Here is a 13499-nt window from a genome sequence, read left to right as displayed (position 1 = left end):
CGCAAAAGGTAAATCCAAGAATCGATCCTCTCCATAAAATATGAGACAGGACCTATTATCTCATCTCAGGTCTCGTGCAGAAAAGATGCGGTGATATGCGGACTTTGTCTTTTCCTCCTGCAAGATCTGTACACTGTCTATAGGCTAAGGCTAACCTTACCTACAGCAACAGTTCTGACAAGCACCAAGATGATAAATGTGTAGCGCGTACAGGTGATCCTTTAATACGATGTTTGTATGTTATGCCACGTAGCGCCATGTCATATTTTTATTTTTAAAGGGGAGCATTAAAAAAACCAACCAACCAACCAACCAACCAACCAACCAAACAAACAAACATACAAACAAAATCACCGTGTGCGAGGATGAGAAACATAACTTTTTGGTCATTGTCTTCATCATTCTTGCGTTCGCGACCTTCGTAAACTCATTAGGGACATAAGCTGTATCTTATGGCAAGTTTGTCAGTAGGACTATTCTGCTTCTGTAGGCCTATATCAACTACCGTGTCTGACCCAAACCCGTTTGTAATGCTGAAATTTTGAGTATTCTTTTTGTCAACACAGTTGTATGTGTGTAGCGATCATTGTTTATATGCTAAATACTTGGCATTAAATTACAGTTTAGGGATTCAATGCAGAAAGTGTAGGGAAACCACAAAGCAAAAGTTCTGAAATAGCCAAAAGATACAGCTTATGGAAATATCTTGTAGGTTTTTCAAGATTTGAGACCCATGCTATACCGCACCGTTTAGCTTAGTACCGAAGCGCAGCCTCCACAGCCAGCGGATTGGCCTAATATTTTGAAAACGGTTTACTGTAACCAAGAATCAAGATTCCAATGGGCCCACTCCGTTTGCGAAAGCTATGACGTAGGTACTCATAAATATTTAGCTGACCCCCCACTTCAATAAATGTATGTAGCCTACTGAATATTTATAAATGCAAAACATGATCGAAGAACGAGGCGCGCAAACATCAAACACGCAGGCGCACAATCAGATTATATTTTGTGAGAGAAAGTGTTCACACATCCAGTTTGCAAAGCAGCTCACTAATACTGCCCTTGAATCCTCCAAAGCCATCCTATAAAGATGTCTGACAACGAGAAGGACGTAGAAAAGGGGCAGCTTGGCGAAGAAGTGCCCCTCGAGAATCAACATGACAGCGAAAAGGCGCAAGAGAGCGAACAGAAGGATAAGCTTTTGGATGAGGAAAAGACTGGTGATGCCGTGTACACCAAAGATGGCGGGGCCGATCTCGGCACCGTACAGGTCAGGGTGGAAACCGTGGAACACGTTGGTCTAGACAAGGAACAGTTGATTGAGCAGTGCAACACACCGTTCTGGCGTGCAGTCCGTATAATGTTGTTAGTTCTCTTCTGGGTAGCCTTTGTGGCTATGCTGGTAGCCGTCGTGATACTGATCGCCACGGCCCCGAGGTGTCCTCGAAACAAGCTGTGGTACCAGACTGGCTTATCTTACCAGATATATCCCCGATCGTTCAAAGATAGCGGCGAAGACGGTATCGGTGATTTACAGGGTAAGACATGTCAAGTGGCTCACTCTGTGATCACATATTTTACTGTCATGACCGTTAAAGCATGTAAAAATTCGGAAATTCGGCACAAAGGCGAAAAATGGCCGCTAAATTTTCCCGCCCTCGTTCATGAACTTGTGGTCATGACAAAACTGAGTAAAGGACGTGAGATATGCATACGAGTATTCTGTCGTAGTATATGTACTTGGAATTTCTATTGTAATGGCTAATGGCATGCTTCATGTTCACGATCGCATACCATAATCTATATAATTATTCACTCTCGCCATGGCTCTAAAAAAGGCTCCATGCTCTCGCGAATCTATCCCACGAAATGCACAAATGCAGCCGCCGTGGCAATGGTTCATGGGAAAGGACTGAAAGGAGCTTGCCGCGCTCGCAGATTGATCACAGATTCACATTGTGACTTGCTGCACACTTACAGCTAGCCACATTTTGTCGGGCAAAATCAACCCACTTTATGTTACTATGTTGATTTCATTGATAAACTAATAAACCGACTGTGTGTGTGTGTATTATTGCATCAGCCATGCGTATCGTGTTTTTGGCGGGGCATGCACGCCTCACTGTCTACCGTATTTCGGGATGATGCAACACTATGGACAATATGATTAGCATAGAATCGGTGTTATTGTTCATTGGATTTTTGAGGCTATTGAGTTTGATCTATTGATCACGCGGGCAACGAGTGACAAGTTTTAATAGGGATTGGCTATATGGAAGCGAACTACAGAAACCTTTATTTTACGAAAATGAATATTGACAGTATTCAAGCGTCACTTCCCACGCAAGCTTTTGCTTCCTCTTCTAAAGTAATGGATTTTTGTAATATTCAATTTAAACACTAATAATATATTTTGCTGTGATCAAGCTGAATAAATTCACATGTATTGTCTAAGAATTAATGAAAAGGTACATTGTATCAACCATTTTGCAAAATACCAGCATTTGTTTGAGCATGGATGTACTACAGACTCTACGTCCATGGAAACTAACTTAGAGTATTGATCAGTGGGAACAGTGTTTGAAACTCATGCAAAATCGCGGCGAGTCCCTAAACCCGGACCGAGACGAGTCGAGACGAGACCATAATGACCCCTCAGGCCAGGCGTTGTAAATACATTATAGGCCTATATAGGCCTACAACACTACAGAAAGCTTGCAGTTTATTGAGAGTGTCAAAGATTGATGCACAAAGCAAGATATAGCACAATCAACGATTGGAACAACTGAAAAAAGATTTGTTTAGGTTTTTCAACTCAAGTTCAAGGCGAGCTCGAAACATGCGAACTGCGTCGGCATTTTGGCCTAAGCGATAAGCGCTACTATGATATCCACTGTGAATTCAAAATAGGTAACCTTGTATTAGAAACATACATACAGGAGATTTAAGTAATCATTTTTTAGAAATTAGATTCACCATTTATAAACACATTATAGGAAAGTAAACTGAGAGCTCAGATGTTTAATTTTATTACAGTGGCTCTGCACCATTTTTCTACCCTAACGATAGTACACTCATGTATGTTATGCCGGGATGTTATGTGTGTGGAATTTGAGGCAACCTCAGATTAAGATTCAGATTCGGAGGGCTAAGTAACCACTGACTAGGATGTACGAAAATAAACAAGCATAAGTCGATGGTAGGGGTGGGCACAGTCAATAGAGGGACTGTGGGGTGGGATATCACTTCTTTGACTAACTAAGACAGACGTGGAACAACGTCCTTTTTCCCCTGGCATTGATACAGATGCTGCCTATGTGCAAAAAAACCGTAACTTTTCTATGAGTAAGATAGGAGGTCTTTTGGTCTCGTCTCGACTCGTCTCGGTCCGGGTTTTGGGACTCGCCCAAAATCGCTACTGGCCAAGCGGGCCAGTAACTTATAAAATTCACTGGCCCGAAAGGTAATCAACTGGTCCTGGGCATAATACGGAATTTTTACTAGAAGGGAAATACAGGGGCCTTGCTGTAGGTGGCTCAATATTCAAATACCTGTACATCTTTCTCGCTACTGATATTCACCCGTGAGGCGAGGTTCATCTAAACATTGCTGCCATTTTGACTAAACGAAATCTCGAACCTACCCCAACGTGACCCCAACGCGTAACAAATGGAAGATGTTGAGTAGCGCCATCAATCTCGCAAGTCGCGAGAAATGCGTAGCTGTAAAGGCTTTCGCTAAGTAATTTCACCGTTCGATCTTTTGAGATTTTACCTGCCAATTTTTTCCTAAATTTTGCGGTTTGATTACTTGAGAATTTAACAGAATAGGGTAAGAGTATTAAAAATTGCTGACCCCTTCTTTATTTAGAGCAGGACACTCGGGTCTGCTTCTTTCACAACTTACTGGCCCGGCATGAAAACAGCTGGTCTGGGGCTAGCGGGTTAGCGTGAATTTCGAACGCTGAGTGGGAACCCATGGTTTCGCAGAAATTTTTCCCATACTGATTATACATAACAAATATTTTTTTCCCCATATTCTAATTCAGGCATTGAATCTAAAGTACCCTACCTACAAGAGCTTGGTGTTGAAGCCATATGGCTTGGACCAATTTTCCCCACTCCAATGCAGGACATGGGCCGAGATATCAGCAATTTCACTGCCGTAGATGATGACCTGGGATCAATAGAAGATTTCGTATCACTTCTTGCCAAAGTGCGCAGTGTGGGTAAGTGGGCTAACCTTACCATGGTGCAGACGAGATATCGCTAAAGTTTTACAAAAAAGTAGATACATATTATTGTTATGTATAATGTATTTTTTCAATTATTTCATTGCAATTCTATTGTGAATTATTTTATTGAATTAATGTCATGTAGTGATTATATTTGTTTTCAATTATGTACTGTTTTAAGTCATTTTGGTTGTGCAGCTGTACAATAAGTGGTTGCGAGAACTCTTAAAAGGACTGTGTAGCTGTTTCTTTGATATCCTAGCTTCGATTACACCATATAAACTAAAATGTCGGTATTTTGATGAAGTTTGGTGATTGAAATGTTTACCGACCTACACAGAAAATGTCAACATCTTCGTCCATTTGATAAGTGTACAGTATTTTGGAAAATGAATCATGTCAGTGACAAAATGTCCTCCAATGTTGCCACATAGGGCACAGGACTTCAAGGAATAATATACTTTCTGTGTTTACAACAAAGCCATGTGTATGCCTAGCCTAGCTACATGTGAGTACCACAGTATCATGTAAGCATTTTGTTGTAAAACATTTGGAATTTCGTTTTTTTGCTGTCTTCCAGGCATTAGACTGGTGATGGAATTCATTCCGAACCATTCCAGCGACCAGCATCCCTGGTTTGAGTTGAGTAAGCGCCGAGTCAGCCCCTATACCAACTACTATGTCTGGGCTGACAGCCCACCTGACAACGCTGGCGCTGAGCCAAGTAACTGGGTGAGTTTTTGAGAACCTATCTCTTCAGACACGTGCCTTTTTTGCCGACAGAGTTAAATGTTTGAGTAGGTAGGCTGCCAAGGACCTGCATATTTGAACAGTTTGACAGCTGTGCCCTGTCATTTCATTTGGTTGTCTGATATCAGTGGATATTATACATGATACTAGAATCAAAGGTGTCATGTGATCGATGTTTGGGGCCTGCATAGTCGTGAAGTGTCACACTGTGACCTCCCCTTTGGAATGTTTACAAGGGGGAGGGGATTGGGGAGGTCATGGGAAATAGTTTCTGGAATTTGAGGCCAGTGTATCTTGTGTGTTATGGGTCATAATGTGAAGCATATATAAAATTTCAAGCAAGAAAAGTGAGGTCATGTAACTTGTTGAAAAATTGTGGTGAAATTCCTGTCTCGCCCTTGAAAGGACACCATTCATGTGAGCACTGATGATAAGAACAAATAATAGATGTATGTCACCTTTTGAATTGATTAAAATGATCGATTGTTTGTAGTGATTGTTACCAGCCATTGAAACAGAAATATTCTTTTTGTTGGAAAGCTAATCGCAGTGAATGTTACTCAAAGCACATGGTAGACGTTAAGTCCCTGAATAATCTGTCATGCCAGCCTGTGGCTGATGCAATCGTGTAAACATGCCGTGTTGCTCTCTTACTCTGGTTGACAGCTGAGTCGCTACGGAGGATCTGCGTGGACGTACTCTGAAGAACGCCAGCAGTACTACTTGCACACATTTGACTCCAGTGAACCTGACCTCAACTTCCGCAATGAGAACGTCACCAAGGAGATCTCGGTAAGTGGAGTAATACCTACCTAATTTGAGTAGTTTTGGGAGAGGTTTGCAAGGTATATTATTTCAGAGTCTTTGAATAGTTAACTGCAGTTTTTCATACCACCCGATGGATCACTTCCATTCAGTTAGACTGGTAATATAGATTGGTGGTGGCAGAAATCATTATGAATGAAAACAGACTACTTTAAAATGACAGTCAAATAAAAAATCACTGGGAGGCGCAAGCATATTCATATAATTTATGAAGCGGTAATCTCAAGTAAGTTGAGGGATCCGTTAAATTAATATATCTATAAAGTGTAAAAATTGTATGTCCAATGGATACTAAACGTTTTACTTACTTGTTAATTACATTCCAAGTGCAAACAATGAAATGAGGCACACTGGAATGAGAAACCTGCAAGGAAAAAAATAATACCTTCAATTTCAACTATTTTAATGACTGTACCTTTTTGTACAATTATAACAGATCAGTATTCTTCTTTCCCTCCCATAAATGTTAATTCAAATTTTTTCTCTCATAAAACTTGAATCCAGAATGCTCTGAAGTTCTGGCTGGAGCTTGGTGTTGATGGCTTCTACATGCCCTATGCCAACCAACTTGTTGAGAACATCAACCTGGATCTGAATGAGGCTGACAACATCTACTACAAGAGCCATGTCAACGACACCAAGGTTGGTATATAGCCTGTTGACTTTGATTTTGACTTTCTGTTGTAGTCAGTTGTGTGTGCTCTACTGTAATTCATGTGTCAGCACTATCGGAATATAGTGCATTAGGTAAATGAGTACACTTCATTGATTATGAGTTTCCATTTGATTTGCATACCCACATTATACTCTACGTTTTACTCAAATAATATTCATTTCAAGAGCTCTTGGTGTTCTTGTATACTTGATTGTGATGGAACCCTTCCGAACTTAGTCATCATAACCAGAGGTTGTAACTGAGGTGTACCAACTGCCCCATGTGTTACACACTTTCATGGAAGAGTACCGGTGTTCATGATAACGAGCAATGGCACACAATCTGCAAAACATCCACCCATATCTCATCGCTTTCTCTCATTCAGAGATTCTCAATCACAAATTTATGCATTTGTTTCTTATTTTGTTCCCCAGAAAGCATACGACAGCTTGCTGCACAACAGCACCAGGGATCAGCCGGAGACCTTGGACTTGCTTAGCCAATGGAAGGCCCTCCTTGACGTCTACAGTGGACCAGACAGCGATGATTATAAGTAAGTGATGCAGTTTGTGATGTTGTCTGTGTTGAAAAGTTTTAGAAAATGATCAGTGGAGAATTCATGGTAAAAGCAAGTGTAGTTCATGTTTTATGATTTGAGATTTATGCTTGTCACTTATTTTTACCAAGTGGTGTTCAAACATTTTTCCTCGTCTTTCATTAGGCTGCTTGTCGCTGGCACTCCATCCAGTGGCATTGAGACTCAGATGATGTACTACGGAAAGGCGGACTTCCCGTACAATTTCCAACTGATGGACCTATGCACCACCTTTGATGGCATTAGTGGCCATCAGATCAGTTCGCTAGTCACAGAGTGGCACAAGGCCAGAGGGGGAAGAAAAGCTGGTAACTGGGCTGTGAGTATCTCAGTGTGACCAAATGTCAGATTTTGTATACCTCCATGAAGTCCAAAAAGTCTTTGAATGGCTTGTGTGTAATTGTGACAACCTTAGTTGTTACAGTTTTGATGTCACCTACACAGAGAAATATCTGTAATTTTGAATCGAGTAACTTAGCCCAATAGCCAGATAATCTCAAAGACATGGGAGTTCCCTCTGTGTAGTTGCCGGACAGCTGTCTTTCCTGTCAGCAAATTTATTTAAACACCTTTGCGCAACAACTTACCTGGTGTGACACACATTGTCCAGATTTTAGCTTAAGACAATACCTACTGAAGTATACTCGTGATACTGGCAAAAGCCACTTCATTGGCATGCTGGTCTCAACCAAGGGTTTTGACATTCTAAGTATTTACTGTAAAGAATATACAGTCTTTTGATTCCTCCTCCCACTTCATGCACATGGAGTCTGTAGGTTCCAACAACCCTGAATGACCCTTTTGTTGGGTGTATTCATTTCAGCTTGGAGATTCGGATCACTCAAGAGTCTCCTCTCGCTGTGGAAGCCAAATGCTGAGAGCCCTGAACACATTACTGTTGACGCTGCCTGGTTCCCCCACCGCCTACTATGGAGATGAGATTGGTATGGAAGACATTGACATCACTAGTAGCAATGCTATGGATCCAGGTTTGCCATCCAACCCAGTAAGTAACACCAAAGAAAAAATATTTTTTTAATTTGATGCACAAATTACATTTATAGTATGTGAGATGAAGAGCCTCTTTTAAAATATTTGATGTTTTTTGATGGTCACATGAAAAAGTATTTATTTCAATCTTTATGGAAGTGGAATTATATTCAAATAGCTGCATAAACATTCCAGAGAACATTACTGACACTATCTTCATAGAATGAAAGTGACATGTGCAGCTAAAGATTGGTTATTCACCTTTAAGATCTCTCTGCGTATAGGAGATACCATTTCTGCAATATTTCTACAATGAACGAATGAATGGTCCACTTAGGCTGCTATACTATGTTAATTATGTGGATCGTGAATGAGTTGTGCACTTTCCTCTCATTTTCAGTTTATCAACTTTTATCCCATGGCTGTCTTGACAGCCGTTTACTATCCCAAATATCAAGTTTACCATCTCACACTGAGAATTTAGCCATGGCGTTGAATTGAACATTTCCATCCATTTGCAGCTTCTGTGATTATAGTTGTAAATCCAGTGAAATCTTTAAAAATAGAGCTGCAAAGGATGAACAACAAAATAATTGCATTTTGATTTTTCACTCAAAATTACTGAAAAATCGTCATGATTACCACAGACATGCTGTACATATCCATTGTTTTTCACCTATTTATGAAAGAATGTATTGTGGAAAGTGTATGTGATTGTGTAACTGCGAAAAAAGAAAATCACACACTTCACAGTTTCTAGTACATGAACCTTGTTGAAATTTCCTTATTCATGCTTACTCTATTTTTGCTGTCCACTGTATTTCTTTTCAAACAAAATCTTAAAATCCTAACCAATTAAAACTGGACCAACTATGACGAATAAGGGTTAACGAAGCGTAACGTCATCATCCATAAAAGTTAACGTTACACCAACTTTCTCTCTCAGCGCTTTCGGCGCCAAGATCCAGATGATAATAACGCCACTGAGAGTAACGTTACAATGAACAATGCCCCTCCTGTGACTGAAAGCTCACAAACTGACAAGACTTCTAATGAGCCTACCGATTCATCTATGGTAAGCCCCCCTCTATGGGGGAATAAACAAAAAAAAACAAAAGCAACTTCATTTTTCTCTTTACTAACATTAAAAGTAATATCTTATAAATTAAGTTCCATTGTCTTTAATCTATCATTTCATGCTCTTAATCCATGTCAAGCTGTTCTATTTACATTTGCAGGTGTTTAAGGTGGGAGCAAATTTTAAAGGGGATTCATGTTTTAATTAAAATAATTGTAATGAAATATTCAGTGTCTGCCTTGTAACTACCCCAGCATCTACACTCTTCAAACCCTGTGCTGTGCTTTGTCCAAGCTCACTTGCTTTCTGTCGTCTTCATACAAACTTTGAATGTTATGTGGTATGTGGCACCCCTCTGCAAGTGGTCCTTTCCCCAGTTGTGCATTTTTTTTGTCATGCCCACTGACACGCATTGAATGGTGTTTTGTTTTTGTTTGTATTGCTTTTTCGTTTGCTCAGTGTGTTTTAGATTATGTAGTTTAGGCAGAGATACAGGGAAACTGATGCACCTGTTGATTTTTCCAGGTGTTGTACTACAACTCAACTCGCGACAGGTTTGTGTCGCCCATGCAGTGGTCGTCAGAGAAATTTGCTGGCTTCACGAATGGCTCAATTGTCTGGCTAGAAGTCGGGGATAACTACAGGACAAACAATGTAGAGGTGAGTTGATGAGGCTCATTACTCCTACGTACCAACCAGCTTTGATGGCTGAGTGTTACATAGGGTCTCTTTGAGGCCAGAGAAATATTTCCTCATTTCCTACTAGTTCCTTTTAACCCTTAGAGTGCAAAATCAGTTTTTGTTGTCTTTACAGAATATACCCCCGTCAATTTTTTCAGATTTTTACCAAACTTTTGTTAAAAATCTGTAGCCGATGAAATGTGATGTCCATTTGGTCCAAAATTATAAAAAAAATAACAGTAAAATTCAGAAAAATTGGTAAAATGTTGCACTGAAATTTTGATGGGAAAAATTATGGCACTCAAAGGGTTAAAGTTGAAAACTAAATTAAGTATTATCTGTCCATCTGGTTATGATACTGAGCAAAGACTATATAGTCTGAGTTTATATATTTCTTTTTACATCGTTTTATGTGATGCAAGATGCTTGTGTTCCAAGAAAAAAACACATGACAAGCAAATCATTGAAGTCTTGCAGTATTGTACAAGATTTAATGTAAAATAGGGCAATGAAGTTGCATGTTATGCTGCCTTAACACTAATGTGTTCACAGATACCAGTAATTGGAAGTGCTGTGTATGTTTTTGTTACATGCCATGCACAATACTAAATGATTAGACTAGACATTTTAATGTGACATGAATGTGCTTGCTTTTGACCCCTTGCAAATTCTGCTGAAAAGTACAAACTAATTTTTTTCCTGTTGTATTTTCAATTGCATCTGTTACAGGCTCTGTCAAATGCCAGTTCCTCAAGCCTTGACAAATTCAAAGAACTGGTACCCATTGTCCGCAATGACCCAGCGCTGATCGGAGGTGGAATCACTGAGGTCCTCGTATCCGAGAAAGTTTACTCCTTCATCCGCGTCTTCGACCGCTGGCCGGGGGTCTTTGTTGCCATAAATTTGGACAGCCAGGCCAGCCTTCGTCCATTCAACGGGATCCTGAAAGAACTGCCCGCCTCGGGAACCATAATGTACGCCAGCCATGACTCTTACGAGGCTGGTGAAGGCGTAGAGTTCAACGGCCTACAGATGGCGCCGTACGAGGCGGTCATAGTGAAGTTTGAGCGTTAACAACCGTGTATGCAAAAACCTTGTTGTAGTGTATGGCGTGTGTCAAAGGTAGTGATTTTAGTTTCATTTTGATAGGAATGAAGAAACCATGAGAAACAAGGAATTAGGAACGGTTTGAAATCTGACACTTTGTTAGTTATAGGGTTTAGTCTATCATGTCACTTTTGCTTGTGCCATAGCAAAATGAGTGAAACAGTTGTGCTGCAGAGAATATTTCCCTTTTTATTGGATATAAGCCAACCTGCCAAACATCAAAGTTAGTTGAGATGGCCACATTTTAGAGGATATGTTGAAATGTGTGACAGACATGTTAGCCCACATCAACAGAGTGATAAGCATGTGATAATATTTGCACTGGCACAGCTGGTGTGTTATGTCAACTTGGTAACAAGTATCAAACAATAAAAATCTTGCACAGAATGAAATGGACTGAGCGTCTTTGTTTTACAGGGTGATGAGTGACAGTTGCTGAGTAACATCTGACAATTCATCGATTTTGTTGATTTCTCAGCTTTTGTGTATTCTTCAGATGCTCTGATTATTTTGACAAAACCAGAAACAGTGTTTTGTCAATGTGGGTCTTGTACGAATGAAGAATGATACAGGTTTCAGTCAGAACTGAAAATGAACTCGTCGAGATATTTGAATGCTCCCCGACCATTGACAAACCAGAGAAATGTATCATTCTGCGGTGATTCCCTGAATCATGGTTATTTTTGTTCAATAACTGTACATCTCTACAAAATTCAGGAAAAACGTGAAAAAATAGCTGGGAAGAAAACTTCATTGTGAATGTCTGCAAGTTAGGTTTTGCAGATTAGAATGATCCTGCTGACTACAGTGTGCCGTTTGTAAGTGTATGGATGGATGTGTGTGCATGTATCATCTGCTCTGTATTCACAACTGTATTACATGCAAGGTATGGGATTTCAAATCGGTCACATATTTCAAACCTGGATATGGTTTTCTGAAATCTTTGTTGCGCTTAGTCAAAATATAGGAAATGAGCTAGTAACCCGTATATTAAAATTTGTACATAAGTTAAAAGTGCACAAATAGATGACTATAGAATCTGAAAAGACGTACATATAATCATCAGCTAGCTGGGCTTCAACACCAGACATGCTGAGCTGACTGTTTAGGTCTTGCACAGCAACATGAAAGCAATCAATCTATTGAAAATATCATGTCATAATTTACAAATATCCAGACTACATGACAGACATTTATTTGACGGATCCTCTGTGTGTGTAGAAATATGAAAGTCACACAATTCAGATTTCAATTGATACATACCAACACTGCGATTACCAAGTTGTGCTCTCCATACCTGATCTTATCACTATGACATCAGTTTTGGTATTTGCATTTCTATCATTGACGCTTCTCTACAGTCAGAATCACTGAATCTGTTCAGTACATTCAATATCAACACTGTCATAACCATATCATTATGGCACCGCAGGCTAAGTTTGCGAAATCTGACTCTCCCCTAAGGGTAGTTCTTTAAAAAATACGTTTCTCATTTCAGCCATTTACTGAAAGCTTCCATCGCTTGCTGGATACAAACTAGAACACGAGCGAGAATAGAACTGACGAGGGCGCTATATAGGGCGGAGTGCAGTCGAGTGATTCGGAGGTGCTCGCGATCTATTTCGTGCTTTCTTAAATTTTCAAACAGCTTAAGGACTGGTCAGTTTCTTCGGCCTGGGGTGGTTTGGGCGGTGAATTCATTGGGGTCACCCTGTTCTGACTTTGGTGATTTGGGAGGGGGTCACTATGTTTCTGAAAATCCCCAAATGCAGCTGCAAATGGTTGGGGGGGGGGGGGGGTGGGGGGTTGGGTTCAGTGTGTTTTGAATTTCGACACGGGCTCGTACTTGCCTTAAAGCATCGTGCCAGCCACAAATTTCATCATTCACTTGCATTTTTCGGCGCGCACTTCGGGTGCGTGACTTCAATATATCAGACATATATATCAGAGATATCTGTATGTTTTATGTTTTTCGGCGCTCCCTTCGGGCGCATTACTTTAAATTATATCATACCCGTATATTGATGGCGCAAATACAGCGATCTGATTGGTCGAGACGCGAAAAGAACCGTGGTATATTGGCGATATACCACGGCTGGAATACGCGCGAACTCTCAGCTTGAGCAAAAATCCGTTTTTGACGTTCCTCGCCTGAATTTCACTATGCTGTTATCATATAATAGCAATCAATCACACCCAGCGACGGTATACCTCTATATTTTTACCAGTTCACTTCATATCTGCACTCACTATCGCTCGTGCATATGTCGTGAACTGGTCAAAATCTCGTGGTATACCGTCACCGGGTGTTCTTTATTGCTTAGATATCAGACATATTTTCAGTACAGCCTTCAGCCAAATAACTTTCATATATCAGACATATATATCAGAGATATACGGGTGTTTGATATTTTCGGCGCGCTCTTCGGGCTCAGTACTTTAATATATCAGAGATATGTGTCAGAAATATCTTGATGTCTGCAAATTGAAAGTGTTTTGCAAAGTGTACTAATCATTATTAAATCTGCAGTTCTTATGTAAAGCATGACAAGTTCCTGATACTTTCTGTTTTATCTATGAG

At 40.2% G+C, this 13499-nt stretch overlaps 1 protein-coding gene across 1 annotated transcript in view; it reads left to right on the top strand.

Moving 5' to 3' along the window:
• Positions 1-993: 993 nt before the first annotated feature.
• Positions 994-13499, top strand: part of LOC139150679 (uncharacterized) — a 40177-nt gene continuing 27671 nt past the window's right edge. The window contains exons 1-11 of the mRNA XM_070723107.1: positions 994-1541; positions 4052-4231; positions 4818-4969; positions 5654-5779; positions 6317-6454; positions 6902-7020; positions 7189-7381; positions 7886-8068; positions 8999-9127; positions 9656-9790; positions 10541-10882. Coding sequence (XP_070579208.1) covers positions 1094-1541; positions 4052-4231; positions 4818-4969; positions 5654-5779; positions 6317-6454; positions 6902-7020; positions 7189-7381; positions 7886-8068; positions 8999-9127; positions 9656-9790; positions 10541-10882 — 2145 coding nt within the window. The 5' untranslated portion in view covers positions 994-1093. The remainder of the gene's footprint in view (positions 1542-4051; positions 4232-4817; positions 4970-5653; positions 5780-6316; positions 6455-6901; positions 7021-7188; positions 7382-7885; positions 8069-8998; positions 9128-9655; positions 9791-10540; positions 10883-13499) is intronic.

The sequence above is a fragment of the Ptychodera flava genome, chromosome 14 (genome assembly GCF_041260155.1).
Source record: "Ptychodera flava strain L36383 chromosome 14, AS_Pfla_20210202, whole genome shotgun sequence".
NCBI classification, from domain to species: domain Eukaryota; kingdom Metazoa; phylum Hemichordata; class Enteropneusta; family Ptychoderidae; genus Ptychodera; species Ptychodera flava.
Note: the sequence above shows the minus strand (reverse complement) of the source record. Positions and strands in the feature narration are given on the sequence as shown.